The sequence below is a fragment of the Olea europaea genome, chromosome 22 (genome assembly GCF_002742605.1).
Source record: "Olea europaea var. sylvestris chromosome 22, O_europaea_v1, whole genome shotgun sequence".
In the NCBI taxonomy this organism is placed as follows: Eukaryota; Viridiplantae; Streptophyta; class Magnoliopsida; order Lamiales; family Oleaceae; genus Olea; species Olea europaea.
The window spans coordinates 2,745,482-2,760,930 of record NC_036258.1 but is presented as its reverse complement, the minus strand read 5'-3'; the positions used below and the strand labels follow the sequence as shown (position 1 = coordinate 2,760,930).

Genomic DNA, 15,449 nt, shown 5'->3' with positions numbered 1-15,449 from the left:
TTTGCTCTTTAATATTTAAGATTAATTTTAATTGTTAAATACTTTTTGGTACAATTACTTATTGTAAGAAACAATAAGCAAACGTTATGGAGACAATGAAAATTTTACTTAAATTGAAAATTGACGGTCTTAAAATATCAGGGCTATGAACAATTCGATACTTTATGACATCTCTATATCAATTTTAGAAATTTCAATCGAACCATATAGTTCTCGATTTATTTATAATTTTTATATAAATTATCTTTCTTCACCGATGATAGAATGGTCTATGTTGAACCTACTACCCTTTGGCGGAACATTATTTTTGGGAAAGCATATTCTTAATATGGGATTGGACGAGTCTTAGTTGTCCAAACACGTGACTACAAATACAAGAAAAGAAAAGAGAATTTGGGAACCTTGAAAGTTGAAATGGATGAGTTTTAATTGGCCTGTCCGAAAATGGAAAAAACAAGAAAAATAAGAAAACAAAGTGGCGATTAATTTGTCCTTTTATATATTTTTGTTTTTCTTTTGCCTCTTTTGTTCACTTGTCCTATTACTTGTTTGTTTCCTATGAAATAGACAATAAGTTTGAGTAATATAATTTAACTTGTTCAATTTTGCTCTTTAATATTTAAGATTAATTTTAATTGTTAAATACTTTTTGGTACAATTACTTATTGTAAGAAACAATAAGCAAACGTTATGGAGACAATGAAAATTTTACTTAAATTGAAAATTGACAAAAATTTTCTAATGAAATCTTGCACGTCCAACTAATTGAGGTGGGCAGGTTAAACGACTAATGTATTTCACTTTTTTATACAACTTTTTCAACTAACGAAGTTGGTCGAGTAAAGGGTTAAACTGAAGGCCATTTCTAATAAAAGAAAATTACTTATTTTGACAAAAACCATAATCGAAATCACCTACGCCCGCTTTCAGTAAAAGTTCAAACAGAAATAAACAAATACTTATTTTGATGAAAACTAAAAAGAAATTATCATAAAAGACAAAAGTAAAAAAATAATAATAATAAAAAAAAAACCTCACAGGGAGAATGATAAATGTTCCTCCATCTTCTTCCTTGGATGTACAAGAAAACTTCCATCTCTCTCTCTCTTCCTTCACTGTGTAAAAAAGGCATCTCACATTGGTCGATGATTTTATGCTCCTTTTTGCAATGCAATCATAAATTATCTGTCTTTCTGTCTCTATATATAAAAATTGAACTCTGCATCAAACATACTTTGCCTTGAATACCCATTAGCTCTGATCAGCTTTCTTTCCGATGTCCCTATATGTTAATTCTCGTCAAAGAGAGTATAGAAAGAGAGAAGAAGAGATGTTTGATCTTAATCTGAGCATTGATTTGAATGGGAAAGTGAATTTTGAGGAAGATGAATCCCCTGTAACGTCGACTTCATCTGTTGTAAATGGGGAAGGCTCCAGCACGTGTTCCCCCGAAACCTCGTATACATTCAACTTCGCCATCCTCGATAGAAATAGCCCAGTTGTGAAGGATCGTGGCTTGACTGTACCGGAGCCCGTGACTCGGGAGCTCTTCCCGATGAGTGAAATCGGTGAGTTGAACATGGGGAAAGCCAATAATAATGTTGATCAACGAAGAAAATTGGTACAACAGCAGAAGCTGCAGGTGCAACATGTACAGCCCAAGAAAAGTAGAAGAGGCCCACCTTCCAAGAGCTCACAGTACAGAGGGGTCACTTTTTATAGAAGAACTGGCAGATGGGAATCCCATATTTGGTAATTTTTTCTCGTTTCAATGAATCCAATAACGAAATTTATTTTTTTAATTTTGTATTAATTATTATTTTGGGTGCAGGGATTGTGGGAAACAAATTTATTTGGGTAAGGATGTACTAATTTTTTTTTATTTTTATTTTCTTTTAGTTAGTTTCTATATTTGGTAAATATTGATGGGTTTTGTTTTTAGGTGGATTTGACACTGCTCTTGCTGCCGCCAGGTAAATTATCAATTTTTTTTTATTTTTTTTATCTTCAAATTATATTATTAATTCTTACGAAATTTAATTTTTATTTCTTTAGAGCATATGATAAAGCTGCAATCAAGTTCCGGGGTGTTGACGCCGATATTAATTTCAATCTTGGTGACTATGAAGAGGAAATTAATCAGGTTAGAAAGGAATATGATACAAAGAAACGTTCGTTCTAGTTCAGTTCCTTATCATTCAGATTATCGAACTTTACCATAATGGTGCAGATGAAGAATCTGAGTAAAGAGGAACTTGTGCAAATATTACGACGTCACAGCACTGGTTTTTCAAGAGGGAGTTCCAGGTACAGAGGGGTTACGCTACACAAATGTGGCCGATGGGAAGCTCGAATGGGGCAGTTTCATGGCAAAAAGTAAGAATCTGTATTGAACCTGCAGAATAAATAATTATGAACTAAGAATTCATGGGAAATAATAATTCTTGAGAAGATTTGAGCATAATTTGAAACAAGAAATAAATGGGAATTGGATTTTTATGGTGGGGATTGCAATGCTTACACTGCAGGTATATATATCTTGGGCTATTCGACTCTGAAGTAGAGGCTGCAAGGTCCTAATAATCATAAATTACACTCATTTCTGATTATAAGTTTGTTTTTCACTCAATTTCTCGATCGCAATTGGGCGTTATCCAACTCGTTTTTCCGTTTTTGATTTTCTGCAACGTAGGGCTTATGACAAGGCGGCCATCCAGTGTAATGGAAGGGATGCTTTTACTAACTTTGAGTCGAGTAAATACGATAGGGAAAGTATGCTTGAAGGTATAGATCGATATAATTTCTATATTGTATCGGGTTTGCACTTTTATGTTCGAAAGAGTTTGTTCGTTATACAATACAAACTACGCAGGTAGCCAAAATGATCTAGACCTAAACTTGGGGATTTCGACCTCTTCCCCAAAGGAGAATGAGTGTTTGGCATTGCCTCAGTTCCAACCTTACGATGTACAAAATGCAAGAAAATCGAAGGTACGATGAATTCAATAATACATTTCTTTGTAGTAGCATTGTTGATAAAAACACTCTATTTGCTCTTGAAGATACAGATGGATTCACCTCTTAAGGGACTGCCATTAACGACATCGCGGGCTGGTCTAAATCCTAACTTAGTTTCCTTCTGCGAGGTAAATTTATCGACTGTGTTAAGATTTATAGGCTCCATTTGACAACTGCACCATCTCCATTTTAATTCATTTACCGGCCACGAAAAGGAGAGTAATTTGGGTGAAATCTAATACAGTTCCAACTTTCATGATCAAAATGATCCGGGGTGTGTGACATTAATTTTGAACAAGAATTCATTTGTATTTAGGTAAACAAAGTGATTGGAGTGATAAATTTCTGAATCTTGATTTCTTAATTGTGGTTGAGAAACTGAGGAAATAAAAACATGCCAGACGCGTCTAAGATTATGGGATAATTTGGCAGGAAAGGGTGGCGGAGAAGAGAGTTGAAGTTTCACAAGGACTACCCTACTGGGGGTGGCGAGTGGACAGTCAAGCCATTCCAATGGCGATTTTCTCTCCTGCAGCATCATCAGGATTCTCGTCACCAGCTACCACTTCTCTCTCAACAGACAAATCTCTATACCATCTTCAAACTAGGCCACCCCCATAATGTCTCTCTGCCTGCTTGAAATGTGGATGTGCAGAAGTTCGGAAACGTTTCAATTCTGCCGAGGACTTGTGTCGCTGTCTGGTGCCAGTGGGATGATCGGCCGAACAGAGGCTAATGGTTTTTATTCTTTTATTGGTGTTGTTGATATTGTTTCTAATCTCGAAAAGATTTTTTAGTTTAAAGGAGCAAAAATCATTAGCACATCGCGCTGTGCTAAACTTGCCCGATAGTAGTAGTAATCTTCATCACGTGTCATATCATGTGCCAATAAGAAAGATTGAGGCATCCTTGGGATGAATTGAAATAAGAAGTTAAAAGAAGTAAAGAAACGAAAAGGAAAGCAACAGGAGGGATGAGTTATGGGTTGGAAGGCTTGGGGTGAGCCGAGAAGATGCAAATATTTTTCTTTCTATTATGGATTGTTATATTTTCACCACGAAGGTGTTTTTAATTCCACCGCACTTCTAATTATTTTTATGAGACTTAATCGTATTAAAGGTTTCAACATTTACTTATTATTGCACTCCAGTTTCTATAGGGCGTAGGCCTCCCAAAAGGTAACAAAGGCGTGCAAAGGTTTCCTTGGGCCGGACAGGATGTCTTATCGTCAACTTTTCATTTCACTAACTAACACACCAACTTCTGCTCATGTTGTTTCCTTTTCGTGATTTTGGTTTTTATATTTTCATTTCAAAAACACTAGCAAAACTTTCGAACTGGTGATTATATTCACACATTTATAGAAGCTTTTAGTCTTTACTTATTGTCATGTTTATATTCTTGGGACAAATATTTATTTTAGTTTTCATTTGTTTTTCTTCTTCTTTTTTTTTCTTTTGCTTATTTATAAATATAATGTCACAAGTCTTCTTGCTGGAATTTTTGAACGAAAATCATTGTTAAATACGAGTGTTAATTTGAAAAAGAATGTAATGAAAAAGTTGAGAATGGAAATGTAATAATGAGTTAAGATTATGACCTTTCATGTAATTAAATTGTGATGTAATTATTAAAAATGTAGTACAAATACATCTAACCTAGCTTCTTCGTTTTTTTTTTTCTTTTCCAAATTTAAAAGCAAGTAATAAATACTTAATTTTATGACATTTGATGGAAGTCCTCAAATTTGGTACGCTTATTGTGCCCTTGTTTTCACATTATTCGTAGTATTTTCTTTCCCCATATACTATTGACAAACTCAAAATTACTGCATTCTCAATAACACGCTTTATTATGGCATTTTATAATTACATATTTTCCTCCAACCATTTTTTGGTACTCGTCCATTTCACCATTTCCACGTTGATTCAGCTACAGATTTTTCACCAGCATGTGAATTCATTGAATTTTGTGAAAACGATCTCGATCATACTCTCAAGTAAATAAGCAAAAACAAAACTATAAACTTCCCATTTTCGAATTTTTGCCTACACACAAATCAATTTTCACCACTGTGAAAGAAAGTATTTTCGATCACCTCTGTAGAACAACTTCAAACAAACTAACAAGCTTTAGCATTACGAAAGAAAAGATCACAAGCTGATTTCATCGTGCACAACATTGCTTGCATGACCATCACATTAGGCCTGAATCTCAAGCACCCTTTACCTGAAAATATGAGGGTGAAAGGCTATGAACAAAATGAGCAGTGTGCAAATAATAATAGTAGTAGCAGTAGCAGTCTATTCATGTCCAGATTAACATCTCAAAACTCCATTATTCCGTAAGTTCCATGGAAATTGAGATGTACAATAGGACGAGGGAAAGGTGAAGTTACTTTGTGTTTTTCAAGTATAAAAAGGATTAGGATCGCAAAGTTTGTATCTTCTTCAAAACGATTCTTTCATCTTACCAAGAGCCGAAAGATACGAAGAGGACGAAGGGGGGAAAAACAGTTAGTGAGAAATCTGAGTCTAATACAGAAGTTTGTTTTACGGAAAGAAGTGTCTGATGGTACAACAAGCTCACTGTTCTTTCTTTTCTGAACTAGATTAGTAACATTCATCTTTCTAATGACATACATGAGTGACCATTAAGCCTCTAATCTACTTTTTTAATACTCTACTCCATTTATTATTTCCCGTGATATACATGCACAACAGCCTCGTTCACGAATCAACAACATAAACCATATTAAAGAGAGCCAATATTTTACCTGTTGGTTTGGGACTCCCTGTTGAAAGGGCTTGATCCTCCACCAACTTAAAAGCAGTGCCATCAGACTACTCGTGAATCACTCTAATGTCCTCGAACACAAATATTTCGGGCATTCCATGCCTAGGTCCGTTTAGTCAATGCAAGTGATCAGGTCATCCGATTGCCAAACATTGAAGTCCTTAAAGCAGGCATTCTCTAATTCGCACAAGATTTTTCCTATTTTACCATTGACACTATCAGTACCAACAGTGCCATATAAGTCTCCAACCAAATTTAAATCCCATTAGCCCGATTATATAGGTTTCCAGAATTTGGCAAGCGGGTATTTGAATCTTCATAACCATTGTAGTACTTAGGAAGTCCCAATCTCTCATTTCTGAGTAGTTCTGCCATACCTAAAGCATTCTCACCCTGCACCGTATTCCACCCATCCCATTGGCCATTGGATGTTACAGCATTTCTAGGCTGAGGAAGAGTGAACTGGGAAAATGGGGACAGGTTGTTGGTTAGGGTTTGCTCTAGCACCCTAGAAGGAACTCCATAAGCATCGCCAAGGGGAGAATAACTGTCACCCGGGTCTGTAAATCTCTGGTTTTGATGAGTAGGAACTGATCTTTGTAACAAGGACTGGAATCTTAATTCTTCAAGCGTACTATACTGCGGAGAATAACTTAATCTTGCACCCAAGCCTGAGCTGTTTAGGCTACCAGGAAGTATCCCTTTGCCAACTGCCAAAATTGCAGGATCCATAAACTCAATTTCGGCATTACTAATAGAATCACCACTTGGGGATGCCTGATACCGATTTCTTGGCAAAAGCGAAGCATCGGGCATATAATTTCCTGCACAAGACAGAATAAAATGATAATTCAAAACCAAACACAAGATTTTTAACATGAAGTAAAAGTCCGAAAATATTAAGTGCCTAGCATAAATTAACGGACCAGAGTGTGGGTCGAATATCCGCCCTGTCTTCTCGTGAGAAATAAAACCGGGAGGTGGTACCCTACTAGGCACTGAGAAACCCGGGGGGGCAGAAACTTGAGATCTTGAAACTGTTCAAAGGCACCCAGAAAAAATGTTTTGAGAGAGAAAAATAGAAAGCTACATAAGAATAAATTCCATCAGATGGAAAACACAAATTGAAAATATCCCTAGGTTTCTCATGAGGCACAAGAATATTTTGATCAAGAAAGAACTAAATTGAACATGTATACTTCGCAAGTGTCAATTTCCATGACAAGGTTACTAATATATCCGAGAAATAAAAAGAAACTTACAACCCCGCCAAGTCAACAACAAACTATGAATAAACTTCATTGAAATTCGTATAAATCGCAACTCACCAGGAACCTTGTTAGAAGAGATGTAAGAATGACTGCTGGCAAAATTATCTGACTCCACACCATTAAATAAAGATAGCCTATTGTGAGAACCAAACTTTTCAAGATGAAAGCTGTTGCTGTCCCCCCCCCCCCCTTCACAACAAGGGTTCGCACCAATAAAAAAAAGGCATGGGTCCCCTGTTGTGAGGGGCCGTTAGCCGCCATGTAGAGGGGGCTGTAGCTCTGGCACTTCTCCAAAAAAGATAGCATTTAGCCCCCATTTGAGTCTCATTATTTCTCATTATATTAAATTAAATTTTTCGCTTTCCTACTTTTAACCACACAATTTTTAATAAAATAATATTACACGTAAATTAAAAATTTTTCAACTACACATTTTTCAATAAAAATATTATTCATCTCATTATAATGCCAAATAATGGGCTCAAACACACCCTTAGTTTTGAATTAAATTACTTGCACATTCTTTGTGCGTAATAAGTTTGACATTTCGTGAAGAATCAAGTTTTATGTCATTGATTATTTAAAGTGTTGTTAAAATTAATGTATAAAAATTTGTTATGTCACAGCATCAAACTTGATGTACATAAAGGAAAATTGCTTAGCTTTAGTGGTCGGGTCACAAATTAGAGGTGGCGTAAATTGATTGGGTGGCGGGTAGTTGAGGTTACCGGATTTGGAAAGCAAATGTAGGAGTAAAAGGTGAGTTTAAGGTTGGACAATTACCTTAAGAGGAAGGTCCCCCGTATTTGTCCTTAAAGCATAATTGATTCTCTCTCTACCCCCATTCATCTCTCTCTCTCTCTCTCTCTCTGTATACGCGCCTTTTTTTTTTCCTTAAATAAATCGACCTTCGCTAAGGGCTTGTTTGTATAAATCATTTGAAAATAAATTTTATGAAAGTGATTTTTTTTTTAATGTATCATGAAGTAAGAAAAATTTATGGGTCCTTGTTCAAAAATATTATATTAAGAGTCTGTTTGTGAGTGATTTTGAGAATTGATTTTTTAATCGTTAGGAGAAAAGTGGGATCCACCTGTGAGAGAAGAGGTCAAATATGATTACTGAAATAGTAAAATAACGGTCAAAAAATCAATTTTTTTGGTGAAAAAATCGAGCCCAAACAAGCCCTAAGAGAACATGTCGTTGAAAATTAATTTTAAAAAAATTTGTATCGAACAGGGATTGAGTAATTACATAACCTTCACATGTTAAGTTTGTGAATTTAGATTTTATTTTCCACCTTAAAATTTGAACTACGACATGTTTTCACGCGGGGCTAATAATAATTCAATAGATGTCATATGTTTGTTCATCTTTACGAACTGATTATGCAAGTATAACTCGATGTTGAAGATCGATTTGTTTATTTTTAAAAATCAAGGATAAATGGCCACTTGTTGATAATTTAACAACTAAATTCACAAATTTCTTTATAAATAATTAGGTTACGTAACTACAATAACAATTGAATAAAAAAATAAATCACGTGATTCATTACAGTTGAAATGTTAGGGCAAGTGCCAAAGTTTGATTTGTGAGTAGCAATTAATTTGTTTTAATACTAGAAAACTTAAGATTGAAGTGACATGATTCCACACATATGGAGGGATCCACCAAAGTGAGATTGATTGATTTCACTATTATTATTATTAATATATTTTCGTTTTAGAATTCACGGGATTTAAGTTCAACTTGAAATTATGTCGTATTTAAAAAATATAAATAAGATAATTTGTATATTCAAACATTCAAACGTGATTTTTAATAAGAGACCGTCTTAAAATTATCAACAATGGCTTGTCATCTCTTATACTATGGTCATGAGATGTTCATAAATTCATCGTAAATTCTTCTCACAAAATGTAGGGCATAGCTTTATCGTGCACCGAAAGAATAATTTCTTTCTTTTTGTTTTTAATTTTGGAATATTTTAAGTTGATTGCACTTTGAATCCAACTAAATTTCAAAAGGTACAAGCAATATTTCACAAGTTACATGGGTAGCCAACTAATTTCCCCAACTACCCTTAGAAATTATTGAAATTTGAAATCTTAATAGATTTTATTGGTAAATAACATTTAGGTTAAAGTCAAGAAATGCGACTTCATAAAGTAAAAGAATAGAAAAAGGAAAACGTGGTAATTCCTTGTCCGAGGAAATATAATTTTTTTTAGCAGCTTTCGAAGGTTTGATTTGAATAATTCGTATTTTAATTGAGAAAATACAAGTGGTCCAACAAAATCGCATCGATAATTATAATATTTAATTATTATCTTGCTGGATTGATCATTGATGCCTGAAAAAGAAAGAAATTGTCGGACCACTCAAAAGATTAGGGTTTAGACATTAACGAAATTTATTAATAAATAATTGTAGATTTTTTAAGGTTCTCCCCCCAACTTGTTTGCCTTACGAATCACGTGAATTTATTAATTAATACTTGATGATTCATTTAGAGAACAATGATTGCGTGTATAATAATACGAGGTACCATTTTATTTATCACGATGAAAGTTTTTTTTTTTTTTTTTACGTTAATTTAGATCTTAAATATTTAATTATTTATCTTTTAATAGTTAAGATAATCGCAATTAATCGTCTAAATAAAATATTTCACAGATGAATAATTTTTTAAAGAATTTTGCAACAATTATATCATCGATATAATGTTTAACATGTTGAATAAATATGAAACACTTGTCAATAGTTTGAAATGAAATTATAACATTAGCAATAAGTGATCGTGGAAGACAAAAGTGTGTCCTTATCTCCTCTCTTTATTTGGTCCACTCTCTCGTATCATAGTCTACACTCTTGAAATCTTAACAAAATGAAAAGTGTTGTGTTTTATTTACGACATGCTTTGAGGTATTATTCATTTATTTTTTGTAATCAAAGTTTAACGTGAAACATTGATCAACATGACTCGACTATAAAGAATTGTTTGCTTCTCCTTGCACAAATCAAGTTGTGGTCTTAAAATATCAGGGCTATGAACAATTCGATACTTTATGACATCTCTATATCAATTTTAGAAATTTCAATCGAACCATATAGGTCTCGATTTATTAATAATTTTAATATAAATTATCTTTCTTCACCGATGATCGAATGGTCTATGTTGTACCTACTACCCTTCGGCGGAACATTATTTTTGGGAAAGCATATTCTTAATATGGGATTGGACGAGTCTTAGTTGTCCAAACACGTGACTACAAATACAAGAAAAGAAAAGAGAATTTGGGAACCTTGAAAGTTGAAATGGGTGAGTTTTAATTGGCCTGTCCGAAAATGGAAAAAACAAGAAAAATAAGAAAACAAAGTGGCGATTAATTTGTCCTTTTATATATTTTTGTTTTTCTTTTGCCTCTTTTGTTCACTTGTCCTATTACTTGTTTGTTTCCTATGAAATAGACAATAAGTTTGAGTAATATAATTTAACTTGTTCGATTTTGCTCTTTAATATTTAAGATTAATTTTAATTGTTAAATACTTTTTGGTACAATTACTTATTGTAAGAAACAATAAGCAAACGTTATGGAGACAATGAAAATTTTACTTAAATTGAAAATTGACGAAAATTTTCTAATGAAATCTTGCACGTCCAACTAATTGAGGTGGGCAGGTTAAACGACTAATGTATTTCACTTTTTTATACAACTTTTTCAACTAACGAAGTTGGTCGAGTAAAGGGTTAAACTGAAGGCCATTTCTAATAAAAGAAAATTACTTATTTTGACAAAAACCATAATCGAAATCACATACGCCCGCTTTCAGTAAAAGTTCAAACAGAAATAAACAAATACTTATTTTGATGAAAACTAAAAAGAAATTATCATAAAAGACAAAAGTAAAAAAAAAATAATAATAAAAAAAAAACCTCACAGGGAGAATGATAAATGTTCCTCCATCTTCTTCCTTGGATGTACAAGAAAACTTCCATCTTTGCCTCTTTTGTTCACTTGTCCTATTACTTGTTTGTTTCCTATGAAATAGACAATAAGTTTGAGTAATATAATTTAACTTGTTCAATTTTGCTCTTTAATATTTAAGATTAATTTTAATTGTTAAATACTTTTTGGTACAATTACTTATTGTAAGAAACAATAAGCAAACGTTATGGAGACAATGAAAATTTTACTTAAATTGAAAATTGACAAAAATTTTCTAATGAAATCTTGCACGTCCAACTAATTGAGGTGGGCAGGTTAAACGACTAATGTATTTCACTTTTTTATACAACTTTTTCAACTAACGAAGTTGGTCGAGTAAAGGGTTAAACTGAAGGCCATTTCTAATAAAAGAAAATTACTTATTTTGACAAAAACCATAATCGAAATCACCTACGCCCGCTTTCAGTAAAAGTTCAAACAGAAATAAACAAATACTTATTTTGATGAAAACTAAAAAGAAATTATCATAAAAGACAAAAGTAAAAAAATAATAATAATAAAAAAAAAACCTCACAGGGAGAATGATAAATGTTCCTCCATCTTCTTCCTTGGATGTACAAGAAAACTTCCATCTCTCTCTCTCTTCCTTCACTGTGTAAAAAAGGCATCTCACATTGGTCGATGATTTTATGCTCCTTTTTGCAATGCAATCATAAATTATCTGTCTTTCTGTCTCTATATATAAAAATTGAACTCTGCATCAAACATACTTTGCCTTGAATACCCATTAGCTCTGATCAGCTTTCTTTCCGATGTCCCTATATGTTAATTCTCGTCAAAGAGAGTATAGAAAGAGAGAAGAAGAGATGTTTGATCTTAATCTGAGCATTGATTTGAATGGGAAAGTGAATTTTGAGGAAGATGAATCCCCTGTAACGTCGACTTCATCTGTTGTAAATGGGGAAGGCTCCAGCACGTGTTCCCCCGAAACCTCGTATACATTCAACTTCGCCATCCTCGATAGAAATAGCCCAGTTGTGAAGGATCGTGGCTTGACTGTACCGGAGCCCGTGACTCGGGAGCTCTTCCCGATGAGTGAAATCGGTGAGTTGAACATGGGGAAAGCCAATAATAATGTTGATCAACGTTTTACTAACTTTGAGTCGAGTAAATACGATAGGGAAAGTATGCTTGAAGGTATAGATCGATATAATTTCTATATTGTATCGGGTTTGCACTTTTATGTTCGAAAGAGTTTGTTCGTTATACAATACAAACTACGCAGGTAGCCAAAATGATCTAGACCTAAACTTGGGGATTTCGACCTCTTCCCCAAAGGAGAATGAGTGTTTGGCATTGCCTCAGTTCCAACCTTACGATGTACAAAATGCAAGAAAATCGAAGGTACGATGAATTCAATAATACATTTCTTTGTAGTAGCATTGTTGATAAAAACACTCTATTTGCTCTTGAAGATACAGATGGATTCACCTCTTAAGGGACTGCCATTAACGACATCGCGGGCTGGTCTAAATCCTAACTTAGTTTCCTTCTGCGAGGTAAATTTATCGACTGTGTTAAGATTTATAGGCTCCATTTGACAACTGCACCATCTCCATTTTAATTCATTTACCGGCCACGAAAAGGAGAGTAATTTGGGTGAAATCTAATACAGTTCCAACTTTCATGATCAAAATGATCCGGGGTGTGTGACATTAATTTTGAACAAGAATTCATTTGTATTTAGGTAAACAAAGTGATTGGAGTGATAAATTTCTGAATCTTGATTTCTTAATTGTGGTTGAGAAACTGAGGAAATAAAAACATGCCAGACGCGTCTAAGATTATGGGATAATTTGGCAGGAAAGGGTGGCGGAGAAGAGAGTTGAAGTTTCACAAGGACTACCCTACTGGGGGTGGCGAGTGGACAGTCAAGCCATTCCAATGGCGATTTTCTCTCCTGCAGCATCATCAGGATTCTCGTCACCAGCTACCACTTCTCTCTCAACAGACAAATCTCTATACCATCTTCAAACTAGGCCACCCCCATAATGTCTCTCTGCCTGCTTGAAATGTGGATGTGCAGAAGTTCGGAAACGTTTCAATTCTGCCGAGGACTTGTGTCGCTGTCTGGTGCCAGTGGGATGATCGGCCGAACAGAGGCTAATGGTTTTTATTCTTTTATTGGTGTTGTTGATATTGTTTCTAATCTCGAAAAGATTTTTTAGTTTAAAGGAGCAAAAATCATTAGCACATCGCGCTGTGCTAAACTTGCCCGATAGTAGTAGTAATCTTCATCACGTGTCATATCATGTGCCAATAAGAAAGATTGAGGCATCCTTGGGATGAATTGAAATAAGAAGTTAAAAGAAGTAAAGAAACGAAAAGGAAAGCAACAGGAGGGATGAGTTATGGGTTGGAAGGCTTGGGGTGAGCCGAGAAGATGCAAATATTTTTCTTTCTATTATGGATTGTTATATTTTCACCACGAAGGTGTTTTTAATTCCACCGCACTTCTAATTATTTTTATGAGACTTAATCGTATTAAAGGTTTCAACATTTACTTATTATTGCACTCCAGTTTCTATAGGGCGTAGGCCTCCCAAAAGGTAACAAAGGCGTGCAAAGGTTTCTTTGGGCCGGACAGGATGTCTTATCGTCAACTTTTCATTTCACTAACTAATACACCAACTTCTGCTCATGTTGTTTCCTTTTCGTGATTTTGGTTTTTATATTTTCATTTCAAAAACACTAGCAAAACTTTCGAACTGGTGATTATATTCACACATTTATAGAAGCTTTTAGTCTTTACTTATTGTCATGTTTATATTCTTGGGACAAATATTTATTTTAGTTTTCATTTGTTTTTCTTCTTCTTTTTTTTTCTTTTGCTTATTTATAAATATAATGTCATAAGTCTTCTTGCTGGAATTTTTGGACGAAAATCATTGTTAAATACGAGTGTTAATTTAGTTGGAAGGCTTGGGGTGAGCCGAGAAGATGCAAATATTTTTCTTTCTATTATGGATTGTTATATTTTCACCACGAAGGTGTTTTTAATTCCACCGCACTTCTAATTATTTTTATGAGACTTAATCGTATTAAAGGTTTCAACATTTACTTATTATTGCACTCCAGTTTCTATAGGGCGTAGGCCTCCCAAAAGGTAACAAAGGCGTGCAAAGGTTTCCTTGGGCCGGACAGGATGTCTTATCGTCAACTTTTCATTTCACTAACTAACACACCAACTTCTGCTCATGTTGTTTCCTTTTCGTGATTTTGGTTTTTATATTTTCATTTCAAAAACACTAGCAAAACTTTCGAACTGGTGATTATATTCACACATTTATAGAAGCTTTTAGTCTTTACTTATTGTCATGTTTATATTCTTGGGACAAATATTTATTTTAGTTTTCATTTGTTTTTTCTTCTTCTTTTTTTTTCTTTTGCTTATTTATAAATATAATGTCACAAGTCTTCTTGCTGGAATTTTTGAACGAAAATCATTGTTAAATACGAGTGTTAATTTGAAAAAGAATGTAATGAAAAAGTTGAGAATGGAAATGTAATAATGAGTTAAGATTATGACCTTTCATGTAATTAAATTGTGATGTAATTATTAAAAATGTAGTACAAATACATCTAACCTAGCTTCTTCGTTTTTTTTTTTCTTTTCCAAATTTAAAAGCAAGTAATAAATACTTAATTTTATGACATTTGATGGAAGTCCTCAAATTTGGTACGCTTATTGTGCCCTTGTTTTCACATTATTCGTAGTATTTTCTTTCCCCATATACTATTGACAAACTCAAAATTACTGCATTCTCAAAAACACGCTTTATTATGGCATTTTATAATTACATATTTTCCTCCAAACATTTTTTGGTACTCGTCCATTTCACCATTTCCACGTTGATTCAGCTACAGATTTTTCACCAGCATGTGAATTCATTGAATTTTGTGAAAACGATCTCGATCATACTCTCAAGTAAATAAGCAAAAACAAAACTATAAGGGGGTGTTCTCTTTGTGTTTCAGTTTTGTGTTTTGAGTTTTGAATTCATTTTGAGTTTTGTATTTTGAGTTTTTGTTTTGAAATTCTTGAAAATGCGTTCTTTTTGTTAGTTTCTCAAAACAAAAAAAAATAATTTTTTTTTTTAAATTTTGAGAATCACCACAACACCACCTCAAAACACACAAAAAAAAAAATTAATTTTTATTATTTTTTTTTTTGAAATTTTGAGAATCACCACACTATCTCTTAAAAAAAAAAAAAATTTTTAATTTTTAATTTTTTTTTTAAATTTTGAGAATCACCACACCACCTCCTCAAAAAAAAAAAAAAAAAAAAAAAAAAAAAAAAAAAAAAAAAAAAAAAAATTTCTTCTTTTTTATATTTTTTTAAATTTTT

At 33.5% G+C, this 15,449-nt stretch overlaps 3 protein-coding genes across 5 annotated transcripts; 2 read left to right on the top strand and 1 right to left on the bottom strand.

The window, feature by feature from the left end:
- Positions 1–1,080: 1,080 nt before the first annotated feature.
- On the top strand, positions 1,081–4,154 carry LOC111371356 (AP2-like ethylene-responsive transcription factor TOE3). Of its 3 annotated transcripts, none has more exons than XM_022993292.1 (10): positions 1,081–1,752; positions 1,832–1,857; positions 1,943–1,973; positions 2,056–2,143; positions 2,231–2,376; positions 2,529–2,573; positions 2,693–2,784; positions 2,873–2,991; positions 3,069–3,146; positions 3,451–4,154. In XM_022993292.1, exons 1-10 carry the CDS (start codon positions 1,277–1,279, stop codon positions 3,637–3,639), a joined length of 1,290 nt encoding a protein of 429 aa, XP_022849060.1. In that variant the 5' UTR covers positions 1,081–1,276; the 3' UTR covers positions 3,640–4,154. The 3 variants fall into 3 exon arrangements, with proteins under 3 accessions (XP_022849060.1, XP_022849058.1, XP_022849061.1); XM_022993290.1 differs by having other exon boundaries at positions 3,063–3,146; XM_022993293.1 differs by lacking the exon at positions 2,529–2,573 and having other exon boundaries at positions 1,082–1,752; positions 3,063–3,146.
- A 791-nt stretch (positions 4,155–4,945) lies between these two features.
- LOC111371043 lies at positions 4,946–11,826 on the bottom strand. The gene is made up of 8 exons (XM_022992964.1): positions 11,823–11,826; positions 11,608–11,689; positions 11,026–11,130; positions 10,050–10,135; positions 7,143–7,274; positions 6,741–6,851; positions 5,795–6,638; positions 4,946–5,247 (listed from the first exon to the last, which is right to left on the bottom strand). The coding sequence occupies exons 1-7, from the start codon at positions 11,824–11,826 to the stop codon at positions 6,070–6,072; spliced, it is 1,089 nt and encodes a 362-aa protein (XP_022848732.1). The 3' UTR covers positions 4,946–5,247; positions 5,795–6,069.
- A 24-nt stretch (positions 11,827–11,850) lies between these two features.
- Positions 11,851–13,605, top strand: LOC111371042 (ethylene-responsive transcription factor RAP2-7-like). The gene is made up of 4 exons (XM_022992963.1): positions 11,851–12,235; positions 12,324–12,442; positions 12,514–12,597; positions 12,902–13,605. Exons 1-4 carry the CDS (start codon positions 11,851–11,853, stop codon positions 13,088–13,090), a joined length of 777 nt encoding a protein of 258 aa, XP_022848731.1. The 3' UTR covers positions 13,091–13,605.
- Positions 13,606–15,449: the final 1,844 nt, after the last annotated feature.